General features: G+C 42.3%; 1 protein-coding gene across 3 annotated transcripts in view; it reads right to left on the bottom strand.

Annotated features, from left to right (window-relative positions):
* CEP250 (centrosomal protein 250) overlaps positions 1 to 17075 on the bottom strand; it is a 50895-nt gene that overhangs the window by 19855 nt on the left and 13965 nt on the right. For all 3 annotated transcript variants that reach the window (XM_069077541.1, XM_069077542.1, XM_069077543.1), the window contains 14 exons: positions 16687 to 16788; positions 13935 to 14093; positions 13136 to 13314; positions 12647 to 12829; positions 11879 to 12023; positions 11482 to 11628; positions 11121 to 11351; positions 9664 to 9857; positions 8733 to 8860; positions 8377 to 8546; positions 6864 to 7043; positions 6356 to 6490; positions 5917 to 6060; positions 5241 to 5365 (listed from right to left, as the gene is read on the bottom strand). In XM_069077541.1, the coding sequence (XP_068933642.1) occupies positions 5241 to 5365; positions 5917 to 6060; positions 6356 to 6490; positions 6864 to 7043; positions 8377 to 8546; positions 8733 to 8860; positions 9664 to 9857; positions 11121 to 11351; positions 11482 to 11628; positions 11879 to 12023; positions 12647 to 12829; positions 13136 to 13314; positions 13935 to 14093; positions 16687 to 16788 (2222 nt within the window). The remainder of the gene's footprint in view (positions 1 to 5240; positions 5366 to 5916; positions 6061 to 6355; positions 6491 to 6863; positions 7044 to 8376; positions 8547 to 8732; positions 8861 to 9663; positions 9858 to 11120; positions 11352 to 11481; positions 11629 to 11878; positions 12024 to 12646; positions 12830 to 13135; positions 13315 to 13934; positions 14094 to 16686; positions 16789 to 17075) is intronic.

The raw sequence follows: 17075 nt of genomic DNA, 5'->3' as shown, positions 1-17075 counted from the left end.
CTCCTTAATATAGATGAAAAAATTTAAAATAAAATATTAGCAGAAAGATTACAGCCACTTGTCATGAGAATAATACACTTTGATCAAGTAGGATTTATAGCAGGAATGCAGGGCTAGTTCAATATTAGGAACACTATCAGCATAATTGATCATATCAACAACAAAACTAACAGAAACTATATGATTTTCTCAACAGATGCAGAAAAAGCTTTTAACAAAATACAACACGCATTTCTACTTGAAAACATTGGAGAGCATAGGAATAAATGGAGTCTTCCTTAAAATGACAAGTAGCATCTATCTAAAACCATCAGTAAGTATTATATGTAAGGGGGATAAGATAGATGCATTTCCAAAAAGACTGGTGGTGAAACAAGGGTCCATTATTACCACTGTTATTCAGTATGGTATGAGTAATGTTGGCTTTAGCAATAAAAGAAAAAGAAATTAAAGGAATTAGAATAGTCAAAGAAGAAACTAAGTTATCACTCTTTGCTGATGATATGATATCTCGCATCAAGTAAAAGCTACTTGAAATAATAAACAACTTTAGCAAAATTGCAGGATATAAAATAAACCTACATAAATCATCTGCATTTCTATATATTACTAACAAAGCCCAACAGCAAGAGACAGAAAGAGAAATTCCATTAAAAGTTACTGTAGACATTATAAAATATTTGGGAGTCTACCTGCCAAAACAAACCAAGGGACTATGAACACAATTACAAAACAGTTTTCACACAAATAAAGTCACATCTAAGTATTTGGAAAAACATCAGTTGCTCATGGGTGGGCTGAGCTAATATAATAAAAATGACAATTCTACCCAAATTAACTTACTTATTCAGTGCCATACTAATCAAACTACCAAAAAATTATTTTATAGAGCTAGAAAAAATAATATCAAAATTCATCTGGAAGAACAAAAGGTCCAGAGGATCAACGGAATTAATGGAAAGAAATGCTAAGGAAGGTAGCCTGGCCATACCAGATCTTAAATTGTATTATAAAGCAGCAATCATCCATCCAAACCACTTGGTATGGACTAAGAAATAGAGGGGTAGATCAGTGGATTAGGTTAGGCACACAGTAGTCAATGACTATAGCAATCTACTGTTTGATAAATCCAAAGACCCCAGCCTTTGGGATAAGAATTCACTGTTTGAATAAACTGCTAGGAAACTGGAAAATAGTATGGCAGAAACTGGGCATAGACCAATGTCTGACACCATATACCAGAATAAAGTTCAAATGGCTATATGATCTAGATATAAAGGCTGGTACTATAAAGAAATTAGGGGAGCAAGGAAAAATTTATCTATCAGATTTATGGAGAATGGAGGAATTCATGACCAAATAAGAGATAGGGGACATTATGAAATGCAAAATGGATAATTTTGATTACATTAAATTGAAGTTTTTGCACAAACAAAGCCAATGCAACTAATATTAGGAGGGAGGCAGAAAACTGGGAAAGAATTTTTATAACCAGTATCTCTGATAAAGGCCTCATATCTAAAATATACAGAGAAGTGAATCAAATTTACAAGAATACAAGTCATTCCTCAATTGATAAATGGTTAAAGGATATGAACAGGCAGTTTTCAGAGGAAGAAATTAAAGCTATCCATAGCCATATGAAAAAATGCTCTAAATCACTATTGATTAGAGAGATGCAAATCAAAACAACTGAGGTACCACATCACATCTATCAGATTGCCTAACATGGCAAAACAGGAAAATGATGAATATTGGAGAGGATGTGGGAAAGTTGGAACACTAATTCATTGTTGGTGGAGCTATGAGTTGATCCAACCATTCTGGAGAGCAATTTGGAACTATGCCCAAAGGGCTACAAAAATGTGCATACCCTTTGACCCAGCAATACCACTTCTAGGGCTGTATCCCAAAGAGAGAATAAAAATGAGAAAAGGACCCACATGTACAAAAATACCTATAGCAGCTCTTTTTGTGGTGGCTAAGAACTGGAAATCAAGAGAATGTCCATCAATTGGGGAATGGCTGAACAAGTTGTGGTATATGAATACAATGGTATACGATTATGCTATAAGAAATGATGAACAGGCAGACTTCAGAGAAACTTGGAAAGACTTATGTGAAGTGATGATGAGTGAGGGGAGCAGAACCAGGAGAACATTGCATACAGTAACAGCTACAGTGTACAAAGATTGATTTTGATGGACTTAGTCCTTCTCGGCAATGCAAGGACCTAAAACAATTCCAAGGGACACATGATGGAAAGTGCTACTCACATCCAGGGAAAGAACTAGGGAGTTGGAATGAAGATTATTTTCTTTTTTTTTTTCTTATGATTTTTCCCATTCATTATAACTCTTTTTTTACAACATGACTAATGTGAAAATGTGTTTAATAGGAATGTATGTATAGAGCCCATATTAGATTACAAACTGTCTTGGGGAAGAAGGGGGAGAAAATTTAAAACTTCCAGAAGTGAATGCTGAAAACTAAAAATAAATAATTTAATAAATTAGGAAAATTAAAAAAAAAGTCAAGCAAAAAAAATTCCTTGAAGAGATAAAGAAATCAAAAAGGAACAAAAAAAAATTTTAATCCAAATAAGATCAGCAGAGGAAAAAAATGAGAGCTATCCAAGAAAGTTATGATTGGATTCTTCTGTATCACTCTTCTTGCTTATAAAAGAGGATCTCAGAATTCCCCTCTTCAGCTCCATTACAGGGCACCTTTACCCTGGCAGCCTAATTCCATATAGCTCAGGGCTTTTTTTACCTAGGACCCATAGCGTCCAGGGATAGATTTCAAGCATTACAAACTTGGATAGAAAAAGATTGCATCTTTTTTTTTTTTTTTGCTTTTTGGAGAGCAGGTGGGGTTAAGTGACTTGCCCAAAGTCACATAGCCACTAAGTGTGTCAAGTGTCTGAGACTGGATTTGAACTCAGGTCTTCCTGATTCCAGGGCCAGTGCTCTATTCACTGTGCTACCTAGCCACCCCAGCATCTTTATTTTCATTAGACTCTAAGTGAAATTTAGTATTTCCTTCAATTGTGAATATCGGTAACAAACTACAGTAATATTAGCAATACCTGACTTTGTTATCAACAGAAATCAATGATATTTTCATATTATATTATAGTTGTTTCAAATATATCAAAGTATCATTTATACCCATCACTACTTCAAAATTACTGTAGTTACTAGACTGTACTTGATTATAATCCTGCTGTCTACATACACTTTACAATCCTCTGTATTTTATTTTATGCACTTAAAATCATTACTCTCAGAAGGAGTCTTTAGGTTTCACCAGATGGTCAAAGGAATCTTGGACACAAAAATTAAGAACCCCTGGACTAGACTGTCACCTCCCTTCATATTACCACAGAGTACAGAGTGAAACAGAAACCAGGATTTGTACTGTAGTATGAGCAGTGCTGAATAGGCCAGCAGCAAGGTGATTACCAGTCTCTAGATGTCAGAGTTCTCACTTTTATAGACTGAAAGAAAAGAGACAAGGGTCTAGGACTGGGAAAGCAAGAGCTAATGTCAGGCAGACCCAATAAGGAAGACATATAAAAAAGGTGAAGAAGAGACAGGGAGCAAAGAACCTATAATTAAACCATGTGGACCATGAAACCAATAAATAAGTAAATTCCCAGAAAGGACTTTCTTCTCAGATGATCCTTTCTATCTCCCGATCCCCCCCTCCTTCTTTACCTATCCAAATTGAAACTATCCTTTAAGACCCAGCTCTAGTTATCATTCATTCATTCATTCATTCAACATTTACTGAATCCTCTTACGTATAGGAATTTGGGCTAAGTACTATGGATACGGATACAGAAAGTCAGGAACTAGGTATAAACTAAATGCTGAATGTAGAGACCACTAGTACTAAAGGAATTCATACTGGTAAGAGATCACTAAAGGCAGAGGTGTATAGAGAGATTTCATAGGTTTCATAGAGTTTCATAAGATTTCAAAGGTTTCACAGAGAGATTCATGGACTCAGGATTAGAAGGGACTACAGAATGCATTTGGTCCAGCTCTTACCTAAAACAATTCCTTCTACATGTCTCAGAAAATGCTTCACCAACCTCTTCCTGAGCACTTTCAAAGATGGGGAACTTTTGACTTTGCTCAGCCCATTCCATTTCCAGGCATCTCTTAATTGTTAGAAAGTTCTTCCTTATACTAAATTGAAATCTCCCCCTGCCCCCCATCTGGGAAACTTCAATTTATTGATCCTAACTCTGTCCTACGACATTAAAAAGGTCAAATCTAATCCCTCTTCCACATGACAACATTAAGTCCTTTATTCTTCAGGCTAAATATCCTCAGTTTCTTTAACTGACAATTGTATGACATGGTTTCTTGGCTGGCTCATCATCCTCACTGAGCCCTTCTTCCTAAAATGTAGCTATAGTAACAGGACATATAATGATCCAGATGTGGTACAGTACAAAAGAACTACTTACTTTATCCAGAGTACTATTTTTTGGGTCACTAACCTATAATTGTCTATCCGTTTCCTGGTGTAATAGAGTATTGCTGGATTTGGGGTTAGAGGACTTGATTTTGAATCTTGCCATAACACTTACTATCTACCTAGCTTGGGCAAGTCAGGTTCTTTTTCTGTAAAATGAAAGGATTCGGTTTTGTTTAGTTGTTTTTCAGTCATGTCCAACTCTCTGTGACCCTATTTGGGGTTTTCTTGGCAAAGACATTAGAGTGGTTTACCTTTTCCTTCTCCAACTCAATTTACAGATGGGGAAACAAAGGCAGAGTTAAAGGACTTGGCCAGGGTTACACAGCAAGTAAGTGTCTGAGGCCACATCTGAACTCAGAAAAATGAGTCTTCATTTTTCAGACTCCAAACTCAGCATTCTATCCACTGCACAACCTAACTGCCTAAAGTTGTCATAATCCATAGTCTGCTTGTTGCTAAATTATGTGAGGGTGCATAGTAAAAGCTTAATGAATAGTTTGTTGATTGGTTATTTACTAATATACTTTCATTTCAGCGACTAAATAAGCTCTGAGGGCAGGGACTATGATTCTCATATCTCTTGTAACTGACACGACACCCTCATAGCACCTAGTACACCTAGCACAGACAGACTGGGAAGGTAACAGGTGTTAACCTTTTGACTGGCTAATGATTTGACCAGTCTTGTGACATTCCTGGCAGCCAGATGTCTCCCCATAATGTATGGCCGGATAGCTCTAGCTGCCTACCTGGCTTTTTCCTGCTCCAGTATACGGGCACACTCTTGGGCCTCTTGTAGCTGCTGCTGAGCCTTGTGTTCTGCCAGCCGACATGAGTCTTCACTAGTGACCAATTGGGCCTCTAAGTCTTGCACCTGGAAAAGCAAAAGCATGAGGCACCAGAGGGCTGGAAGGAGTGATTGCTCAGGATCCTGGGAGTTTAAGGGTTCTTCAGTTTTGCTGCTATTATTTGGTCTATTTCAAGTATACACGCAGTTTCTAGGAAAGTCAGTGGCTTTCTACCAGGTCCTCTCCCTTATCTCTGGCAACAACTACATGGTTTTCACTTAGACATCTGTGTCCTCTGCTTCACACATCTGCTGCTCCAAAGTCACATAGCAGGCAAATGATCTTGGGTGAATATAAAACTAAACTCACAGCAAAAGGTTATGAGCAAAGAGGAGGGGTTGGAAGAAAGGGCTTCCTACTAAAGAAGGAAACTACTCTCAATAAACATTGGTGGAACATGTTCTAGCCTGGAGCACCCCTCAATCCCCAAGAAGTTCTGACAGGAAGGCGAGCAGACAATGCTCACTTGGGCCTGCACTTCCCTATTCTAAAAAGAGAACTCCACACCACACGTAGCAGTTCAGAAAAGCAGCTTTACACTTCTCCCACACCCTTGGGGGGCAGGGCTCCAGATGACCTGTTTCTGTAATCTCTCTCTATGCTGCAACAGGATGCTCATCTCTTCCTGAAGGGTGGCAAGGTCATCTTGATGCTTTTTTCTTGTCTCCTTCAGAGCCTTCTGAGCTTCCTGCAGCTGGGCCCAAAGGCTCTCCATATTCTCCTATGAAGGAGAAAAGACAAGATAAGTGGTAAATAGTGACGTAGCTCATTTGTCTGTAGGGGCCTAAGCTTTCGATCCTTGTTCCAAATGTGTCTTGGTCCAGATTCTCTTTTAATTTGAGTAGACAACTTTCAATTCTTCTATCATAAGCACTTATTCACTTAAAGAGCCCTCTAAGCCATTTTTCTTTTTAGCTCTTCAGTGACTTTTCATAGCTACTTCAGGCTCTCATATCTTCTTTCTGCTTTGCTCCCTGAGTTGATGGCAGTTTTCACTCCAGGGTCAGGCTCCCTACCTGTTCCTTTAACTTTTGGGTCTTCATGTCCTGCCTCAGTCGCTCCAGTTGCTGGCCAGCATCAGCTAGTTCATTCTGGGTCTTCAAGAGTGTATCCAGTAGTGACATCCTTTCCTTTTCTATCTGTAGCTGCATCTGCACAGAAACAAGGAAATGTACATTAGAGCAGAGGTGCTCAACAGGATTTCCACACTCATCACCCTTGTAGCCGTTAGCCCATAGCTGCTATGAGGCCATCTGGTTTAATCAGCTGGCACTGAAAGCAGGGTTCAATGCTGAAAGTCAGGAAATGTCTTAACTTATCTGACACCCAGAACCAGGAAGTCCTGAAAGTACTGTGTATTTGTGGTAATAACCCAAGGAAGATATATCACTTCTTCCAGAGCATCATTTCACCACCACAGCTGTGACCGATTCACCACACAGGACAAATTTATCAGAGAGGAAGGATGGGCAAACGTTGGAGGTAATAAAGAATCAAAGAGGGATACTTAGACTTATTCCCTACCTGGCATCTGCTGTTCTCAGCCTGGGCATGATCCTCTATCCTCTGTGCCTGGGCAGCTTCAGACTCCTCCTGCAGCTCTCTCAGCTTCTTCTCACAGGTCTCCTCCAGGTCCACTTTCTCCCTTTCCATTTGTTCTAATACGGACTCCAATTCCTGCCTGTGCTTGGTGTAATCCATCTCCTGGCCACATGGAGGAAACTACATCAGCACAGATGGGCGAAGCAGGACAGCAAATTCTAGTTCCCTAATGTCACTCATTGGTCCCAACGAAAGAACAGAACTCCAGGAAAGTCAGAGACCAACCTTTCTACAACTTTCTACTTTCTACAACTATACTTAGGCAGGGGCAGCACCAATTCTTTCTAGGGTATCCACCAACCTAAAAGAGTCCCCAGGGTGTCATGACTGTCAAAACCTTAGAAAACTTGCAAGTCACTTAACGCCTCCACATGACCTCCTCTGGGCACACTTCCCATCTACCATACCAGAGCTGTGCTGGCCTCCACAGGTAGCTTTCTCAGCTGCTCTCAGTTCTCTGTCCTATATATTCCCATGCTTCTTCTAATTCTTGCTTGTGCTGGGTACACTCTATCTCCTAAATTCATGGGAGAAACTATGCAGAAGATACCACAAACCTGTTGTAGTAACAATATGCAAGGAAAAATCACATTCACTGTAAAAATAATAATATGACGATGATAACAATTATCGTTAACATTGATACAGTGCATTTCAGCAGCCTAAGAATTATAAAGCCACTTTCAGATGGGCTAACAAAAGGAGCCTTAGAGCCTAGAATAGTAGGATGGATAATGAAGAACTTAGGATTAAGAAAAATGGCTATGGTAGAAGATCAGGATGCACAAGAGAACAGTCCCCTCCTGTTACACAAAGGATAGGTCTTGTCCTTAAAGATCAGTGTGATTATGTGAATAATGAGAGAAGGGGAAAAAGGGGAGACACTAAGCCTTCCTCTCTCCCAATCATGGCCTCTGATATTCAGCCTGACCAGAGTATCAAGATCTTACTAGTCAAAGCCTGGAGAACTGAGAGGGGTGAGGCAAGTAGTTGCGGCTAGTTCTGAGGCTAATAGAAACCTATTTACATTTGTTTTTTGAGGTGGTAGTGGTGGTGATGATTTGGTGTTTTGTGCAAATCTTTGCTGGAGAACTTGGCTTTGGGAATCTGATGGAAAATAAGAGCATTTCCTACCATTCTTATCCTGGCCCTGGGATCTAAGTGACTCCACATAAGTACCCAACACACAGTTCTGTTCCCATGAAGGGATAGATTCTCTTCCTTTATCTATTAATGGCCTAGCTCTCAGTTAATCCAAATTCCAGGGGTTCCTTCTCCTAACTTAATTATCCATGAGGCTTGATAAAGGACTCTTATTTCTATGGCTATGATAGGCCTCTCTCCAACATAAGTGGGAGAGCAAAAAGGACCTCGTGGGGGCACTCTTGTCAGTTCAAACCATGGCTTGTGCTCCCCAGTCTGTCAGTTACCTTACCCTCTTCTCCTGCAGCATTTTAAGTTCTTCTTCGTAGCTAGCCTGCTGCCGCTGCAGAGCTGTCCGACTCTCCTCCTGTATCTGGTCCTGATATTTGGCCACCATGTCCCGTTCCTGCTCTGCCTGCCGTCTCTCTGCTTCCAGTTCCATCTGAAGGCACCTTACCTCCCCTGAAAAAGGGAGCTGAGCTTATGCTCTGACCTCACAGGCAAAGCCCAGCCCTCCCCATGGGAATGTGATCCACCTTTCTCCAGGTCGAAGACCTTGCCTAGGAGCAGACCCCCAGCTACTCCCAGGGCCTTCATGCTTCCCAGCTTTTTCAAAAGGGAAAGACCAGAGGCCACCCTTTCCCTCACCTTGGATAACCTCCTTGGCTTGTGTGACTGTTTGAATCTGCACCACCAGCTGCTCCTTGGAAACCTCCATCAGAGAGCTCTGCTGCTGAGCCTCAAACAGGTGGGTTTCTAACAGTTCTTTGGCTGATCTGTGAGATCCAGAAGTCAGGGAAGACTCTCTACAGCCCCTGCCCACCCTCCCCAAGCCCAGTAGCCCCTAGGAGCTCCCAAAGAATCCTTAGTTGGGACAGGCCCCAGTACACAGGTTTGCCAACCAATTCTCAGCAAACAGAGGAAGGGCAGGGAACATGAGCTCTAGGTTCCCAACTTATTCTTAACTTTCTTAGATAGGTGCAGTTAGGGAGCCTGCATAGCCAACCTGCCCCCATGTCCATGCTAATCTGCAAGGGCTAGAATTCAATCAGCAACATTTATTAAGCATTAACTAAGCACCAGTCATGGTGTTAAACACTATGGTTACAAAGACAAAATTGAAGGAGCTTAAATTTTACTGGGAGAGTCAAGTATTTATAGAAGTATGTGTAAAATATATACAAAATAAATATTCAGTCATGTGGAAGATGGAGGTACTAATGTTTGGGGGCGGGGGTGTGAATAAGGAAAGGTCTGATGAAGAAGCAGAGTTTGTGCTGAGCCTTGAAGGACACCAGTGGTTAGGAGGAAAGGGGGAAGCCAGTGCAAAGGCACTTGTATGAGAGATGTAGCTTCATGTGTGAGAAACAGGAAGAATGACAATTTGACCAGATTCTGTACAGCGGCTGGAAGGGAATAATGCATAAGATTGACAGCTGGTTGTAAAGGCTTTTAAACTGTTAAGCAGAATTTGTATTTGATCCTAAAAGTAGTAGGGAGCCACTGGAAGGCAGGGGCAGATGTGGGCTTTTGGGATATCCTCTGGCAGCCATATGGAGAATGTGACACAGGTCCCCACCTGAGCTCCAGGAGCTGCTCAGAAAGACCCTGTTGGTCCCGCTCCAAGGCCTTCAGGTGCACCTCCAGGGCAGCCTTGTCCCGGACCAGGGCCTCCTTCTCCTGGCTCATCCGCTCCCGCAGAAGCCCTTGCCGAGCTGTCTCCTGATGCAGCTGCTCCAGCTCTGCGGTGGCCACCTCCAACTGGCGCTGGGCCTGAGAAGAGCAAAAAATGGAAATGAGGGTGAGAGGGAGCGGGGGAGGAGAAGGAGGCAGAAGAAATGATTCCTTGTGCTACATCCTGCCTTGGGATTCTTAAGGCTTGGCTACATGAGAGGCCACAGAACACTGGAAGGCTCTACTATCAAGCAGGGTCTCTGGGGTTTGGTGTGTGTTTGGGATGACAACAGGCAAAATCAAGACTGTCAGGCAGGTTAATGTGATCCTTTCCAGAAACCATGCTACAAGTATCTTAAAGAATTCAAGCTTGTAGGGGCTGGTAGGTGGTGCAGTGAGTAAAGTGCTGGCCCCAGAATCGGGAAGACCCGAGTTCAGTTCTGGCCTCAGACACTTAATACCCACACAAAAAAACTAGTTGTGTAACCTTGGGCAAGTTACTTAACCCCAATTGCCCTCTAAAAGGCAAAAAAAAAAAAAAGAATTCAAGCTTATCTTTGATGGTTTAATGGTAAAAAGCTATCTATAAGTGCTGATGGTGAAACTACTCTAGTCCCTCACAAAAGGCTTCTGTCCCTTGAGATGCTAGTTAGGAAATGAGTCTGGAAAATAGGGAGAAAAAAACCATTCATACTTGCAAAATTAGGGGTTGACCTTCTAAGGAGCTTAAAGGCAGGGAAGCAGTGTGGTATAATTGAAATTAGGAGGCCAATATTCACAGCTCCCCCCACCCCCAGCCTCAGTCTCTTCATCTATAAAATAAACATAACAATACTGGCACTACTTTTCTCATGGAACTGCAGAAAGGAAATATGACTTATTACAAAGCTCTGATTCCCAGAACTCAAAAGAGAAAAAGCTGCAAAGTCAAACAAAAGAGTCTAAGCTTTCTCCCTGTGGCAGTTTTTTAACTGTTGTGAAGCTAAGGGGAAAATGAGAGCCAGACCACTTTAAATGGCATTTTGATGGTGGAAACAAAGTTGGTTGTTTTTTTTTTTTGAGGGCTAATGTGGTTATTGGTGGTCAAAGGAGCCCTCAAGGAGGGTCGTAGCACTGAGATGCTGAAGAACCATTACATGAAGATGATAAGCTCATAGATTTAGGATTGAGAGAAACCTTCGTCTAACCCTTCATTTTAGAAATTTGAGACCGAAGACCAGAGAGGATAAATAACAAGCCTAAGGTAACAATGATGCTAAAAGGCAGTGCTGCAGTGTGAATCCAGGCCCTTGCCTCGTGATCCAGCACACATTCCAATGAACCAGCTGCCTCTGACCATTGGTCTGTGCTGTGTCCTCTCACCTCATCCAGTTTCTCCTGGGTTTCCGTCTTCTCTTCTCTCATCCTGTTTAGATCCTCCTGAAGCTCTGCCTCAGCATCCTTAGCTTTCTGTAGCTGCATCTCTAGGTGTGCCTTCTCCACCCAGAGGGCCTCCTTTCTCCTTTCAGATTCATCCAGTTCCATCTGCACAGCACTCCTGGTCTTCTCTGCTGATTCTACTTTACCACAGACAGACTGGTTTTCCTGCTCTAACTATAGTCCCCCAAAGTTAAAGGTATTAAGAGAAAAGGAATGGGAGGCAAGAAGCAGATGTCAGTAAAATACATATGTGGTTTAGGGGGCAAATTCTGAGCTTGGAGGGAGTGGGATCCCACCAGCTCACCTGCAAGAGCTGCTGGTTGAGCCTCACTTTATCTAAGGCCAAGGCTTCATTCAGGGCACTCAGTTTTACTGCTGCATCCCGAAGATCAGCTACTTCTGCCTTGAGGGTGCTCTCTGCTCCTGTCAGCTCAGCAACTGACTGTTCTGCCTACAAGCACAAAGAGATGAAGAGTTTCTCCTTTTCTACCTTCCCAAACAGCTCATCTCTCCCACCCCAGACGCCTTCTTTTCACACAGCTAAGCTGGCTGCAGGATCCTCTTGCTGCTTCAGTTCTGAGCACGGGCCTTCTGAAGCTACCTTTCTGTTCTCTCTGGGTTAGAGGAGATGGGCCACATGCCCTCTCTGCAGAGGCACTTCTTTCTGCTCCTCCTGGCTGAGGGGCAAGGCTGGGCTATACCTTGGCCAGGGCTCTTGCCACCTCTGCTCTCTCTTGATTCAGCAGCTCCTCTTGCAGCTGGCTCTTCTCTAGTGTCTCCCTCAGGGTGATCAGTTCATTCAGTGATGCAGACTGTCTGGCTTCCAGGCCCTTTAAAGTCTCCTGACTATAGGAAGAAGGAATGAGAGAGGGGATTCTCAATGAAAACACAACAGCACACACCTCCATGGACTGTTTCCTCATAGTAAACATCTATGACAGTTAAATGTGTGCATATTCAAGGAAACAGTACTAGATCTAGAGTCAGGGTCCAGGTCTGAATCCTGGCTCTGCCACTTACTATCTGTAATTTTGTCTTAGGTAAGTAACTTCAAACATATGGGCTTGTTTCTTTGTCTTTAAAATGAGATGGAATGAAATATGGCTTAGATGACTTCTAAGGTCCCTTGTTTTCAATCAATGATCCTATGGTTGCATATGATCTTTTGGAGAAACAACCATTAAAATTTCTTTTTAATTGAGTTTCATCAAAGTTTATTAATTGAACAAAAACCAAACTTGAGATCTAACTTGGACCTTCCAGCCCAGATTCCCCTTTCTTGCCTCCTTTTGGGGCTCTCTTTTCCCCACAAAATAGTCACTTAATTGGACCCAATTTCTGACAGACTTCTTATTCACCCATTCTCCAAAGAAGTGTATGTTGGTGGACAAGAAAAGACAAATGGGCAAAAGCTAAGAGGGGCATTTTAAGTCAGGTACCAAAGGGAAAGCAGATGTGGCAATACTCACAGGCAATCCCTCTCTCGAACAGCCTGCTGCAGCTCCTCCTCCTGCTCTACCTTCTCCCCCTGAGCCAAGTCCCCCTGCAGCTGAAGCTCTGTGTTGACCCTGCGGAGGCGCCAGGCCTCCTGTTCTAGGACCTCCAGCTGCTGCTGGAGCTCCTCCCTAGCCTTTTCCAGGTGCTCTCGATTCCTGGGAGGAGAACATGTGTGATCACAGACTCTAGGACCAAAAGTCTTTGCCCACGCGAGACATTAGCAGGTGCTTCCCCTGAATTTCCCACCTTTGTTATTGGGGCCAAAGACTCTTTCCTTGGACCAGAAAGGTTCAATGTAAGTACAATAGACAGCAATGAAGGTCCTAAGAAGCATGAAGTTTCAAGAAAGTATCATGCAGGATGGTACAGACAAGTCCCAGAGCGAGGCTCTTCCCTTCTCCTCAAAAGTAGAAGTAGACAGGGGTGGAAAGGCTCAGTGACCAACCAGCAGGACTGTTTACCTGTTGAGAGAGTCCACCTCCCCCTGGAGGCCCTGGGTCTGCCCTGCCAGCACATCTCGTTCCCCAGTGAGCTTCTGGAGTCGCTGCCTCAGGGCCTCACCCTCTTCCTCCCATTGGGTGTGCTGATGCTGCCAGAAGCTCACAGCCTCCTGACAAGTTGAAAGCTGCTGCCTTAGGCCCTGGAGGGAGGTGTAATAGGAACAAGGCAGCAGAGCAAGTCGTGATCATGGGAGGGATGCAAGAGATCAACAGGTAATGAGCCAGGACCAAATCAACAACAGAATGCGATGTCATTAAAACTGGGCTCCTGTGGTTTCTGGGCTGCCATCATTTCTAAGGCATGATCCTTTTTAAGTTTGGGAGTCAGGGAACTCAGAAGGAAAGTCTGGGGACTTTACAATGGGATATGTAGGTAAAATAGCAGCAGGAAGACCTGGGGCCTGAGGAAGGGGACAGGGAACAGGGGTGCTGAGGTAAAGGTTCTGAGTTTGGGAATGGCTGAAATCCCTGAAGCCCTCCTCCACTATAATCATACCCCAGTTGCAGTTCTCATACAGTGCTCTTTGAGGGGAGGGAGTCACTTTGCACAAACATACTACTATTACGTACTACTACTACTACTATAATATACACAAAAGACAGATGAGGAAGTGAATGTTATTTTTTGGTAACTTAGAAAACATACTTAAGAGCATTAAAACTCTTTAAGGTGAGAGGGTCAGATGAGGCTAAGGAGGAATGTGGGGTGTGGACAGTCCAAATGTGCTAGGCCTGTAGAAGAGGGAGTACATCCTCTTACCTGCACTGCCTGGCGCTTCTTAGTCAGAACTGAGCGCACCAATATAAGAACCTTATCTGGATCTTCAGAAAGGAGCTGGCAGAAGCCACTGGATTCCAGCTCTAGGGAGTTCTCTAGTCCAGAGCCTTGGTTCTCACTGTCCTCATCACCTACCACTACCTGAAATACAAAGTGGAAGTGTTGCTATTCCCAGCCAACGTTAAATGTCCAAAGGGGATCCAAGCCTAGGAAAGATTCTCTCTTCTACAGAAGACTCTGTAAGTAAAGCCCCATCAACCCACATTTTCAGAGTCATAGAAATTTTAGTGTTCAAAGGAACCTTAGGGGTCACCTCCTTCAAGCCTTTGCCTAATGCCCAAATCCCTTCTAAAATATTTACAGAATCGCATTTGAAAGCTGGAAGGTTCTAGAGTGGTCATCTAGTCCAATCCATCCACAAAAGGAACTATATAACACCCAAAAAGTGGTCATCCAACCTCTGCTTGAAAATATCCAAGGTAGGGGAATCACCTCTTGAGGTGGGTGGCCCATTCAAATTCTGGACTCATTGCTGATGGAATCCTAATTAAGCTGCCAACAGCCCCAATATTTTAGCTTCCTTATAGGCCTCAATGAACAGCAGGCTCACTGCACCTACCTAGCCACTTACCCCTCTCCCCCCATTCGATGTCGTAACATCTTCATATATGCCTCACTGCTCACTAGAACAACAGGTGTGTCCATGAACTCATAGTTCTCACAGAACAGAAGGCATGTCCATATGATGAGATCCTAGCCACTGCCCCCAGACCCATTCCCACAGAAACAGGTGTGTTCTTGTATTCAACCACAATCACATCATCTATCCAGCCCAAGAGAGGACCACAATATCTAACTATCCATCTTGACCAGACAGCACCACAATAGCTAGTCAATTAAGAGGGCAGCACGACCAGAATGTTTAACCATCAAACCATAGATGGAACCCCTCCTCCATTACCTAATCCCTTAAGAAACTCTTCCTGCCTTTTTAATATCAATAATATTCCTATATTCTATGTAAATTTTGATTGTGTAATCAGCATCTTTACCCTATAAAAATCCATCTTGCTTTCTCTGAAGTTATTGGTTCCTCTTGGAATTTAGCCCACTTCATGAGAGGCATCAATCTCAATAAATGCCTACACTTGGATTAGAAGTGGTCTGACAATTCTTTGAGACAATTCTACCACAAGACATCATGAAACCCCAATAGTTTTTGGGTGGGCAGAGCCCCCACCGCAACAATTGCTAGGACATTTTTTCCTAACATCAAACCTAAACTGCCACTTTTGTAACCTGTACCCATGATTCCTGGTTCTGCCCTCCGGAGCCAAACAGAATAAGTCTAAATCTGCTTCCACACAAGACCCTTTCAAATGTTTGAAGATAGCTTTCATGCCCACCTTCAGTTTTCTCTTTTCTAGGATAAACATATCTAATTCCTTCAACTAGAGTTCATATGACATGACTAAAGTTCCTTCACTATTCTAACAAGTGCCTGTGGTCATCTTTGCTTGAACATTTCCTTTAATGGAGTTTAGGTCTCACATAGCAGCTCATTAAAGCTCATTACTGTCATCAGACAGCATCAACCATTAGAAAATGTTTCTTCTAGAGAGCTGAAATCTGCCTCCTTATAACTTCTAACTATCAGTCCTAATTTTCACCTCTAGAACTACTTAGAACAAAGTAAATAAATGCCTCTTTCAGCCCTTTACTTCTGAAGACAATTATCATATCTCCCCTTAGTTTTCTCTTCTTCAGACTAAACATCTTCAGTTACTTCAATATAAGCTCAAGTAACATGACTTCCAGACCCTCCACCATCCTGTTCCCTTCTTCTGGACAAACTTCAGTTTTTTAAGGTCCCTCCTAAAGTGTGTTATCTAGAACTGGATATAAAGGTATATCAGATATGGTCTGGCCACTACAGAGTTTGGTGGAAATATTTCCTCCCTTCTAGATACCACTTCATAAATGCAGCCTAAGACAAAATTAAACATTTTGGCTGCTGTGTCACCTTGCTGACTTTTAATGAACTTGCAGTTGATTTAGAGGAAAAAAATCTATCTATGATTCAGACCCTTTTCACATTAACTGCTGTCCCCATTCTACACTTCTGCAGCTGACTTTCTGATCATAATTACAAGACTATATAATTATTTCTATCAAACTTCATTTGTTAGATTCCATTCATCTTTTCAACCTGTTGAGATTTTAAAGGGAAGAGGATATGACTCCACTATGCAATATATTAGTGATCACTTATTCTGGAAGATAAGATAGAAGTCCATCATTCCTACCCTAAACCCAGAATCCAGGGTGTCAACAGGACACATATCGATGAATCGTCAATGAAAAGTTCTTTGTAGACAATAAAAGGAAAAGTGAAGAATATGACTTTCACTTAACAGGAACCTAATCTACTTTCTGGTCCCAAATAAAATCAGTGAAGGGAAAGAGAGGACTCACTGGAAAGAGAATACAGGCCTCACCTTTTCTAGTACTGAAAAATGACCACTATTGCTTAGTTTTATCCCTTTCATATTTCCATCTCACAGTCTTTCTCTACATGTAACACCAAGAAAACTCACCCATTAAGTCCTAAGCTTGAACTGATGAATTTCTTTGGACTATGAGAAAAAAACCCCAAACAGGAGAGAGATGCCTGGGGAAGTGAATGATAAGTAGTCTGGGTTACCCAAAGGCAGTACCTCTGGCTTACCCATACCTGAGTTATGTCCTTGATCACTTGCTGCAGAGACAATTTCTCTTCCCAGGCATTTTTGGTGAGAGATGCTTCATGTTCCATTAAATCTGAATGATTTGTCTCCTAAATGGGGAGTGGAACATAGATATGAGCTAAGAACTTGCAAACTGGAACTATATATCCCTAGCCACAAACTGGTGTTAACAAGTCCTATTGTCCTTAATTAGACAATATTTATACAGCATTTTAAGATTTGCAAAGTGTTCAACAAACTATCTCATTTGATCCTCACAAAAACTCTTGTGAGGTAGGTGCTTCAAGTATTCTTTTCTTTTTTTTTTTTAAAGCAGTTGGGGTTAAGTAACTTGCTCAAGGTTACATGGCCAGTTATTTCTGGGTGTGGTGCTGAG

Source organism: Petaurus breviceps, unplaced genomic scaffold (genome assembly GCF_028583685.1).
Source record: "Petaurus breviceps papuanus isolate PSGF00001 unplaced genomic scaffold, PetGlider_PUasm1.0 90994, whole genome shotgun sequence".
NCBI classification, from domain to species: domain Eukaryota; kingdom Metazoa; phylum Chordata; class Mammalia; order Diprotodontia; family Petauridae; genus Petaurus; species Petaurus breviceps.
This window is presented reverse-complemented; position numbering and strand designations above follow the sequence as displayed.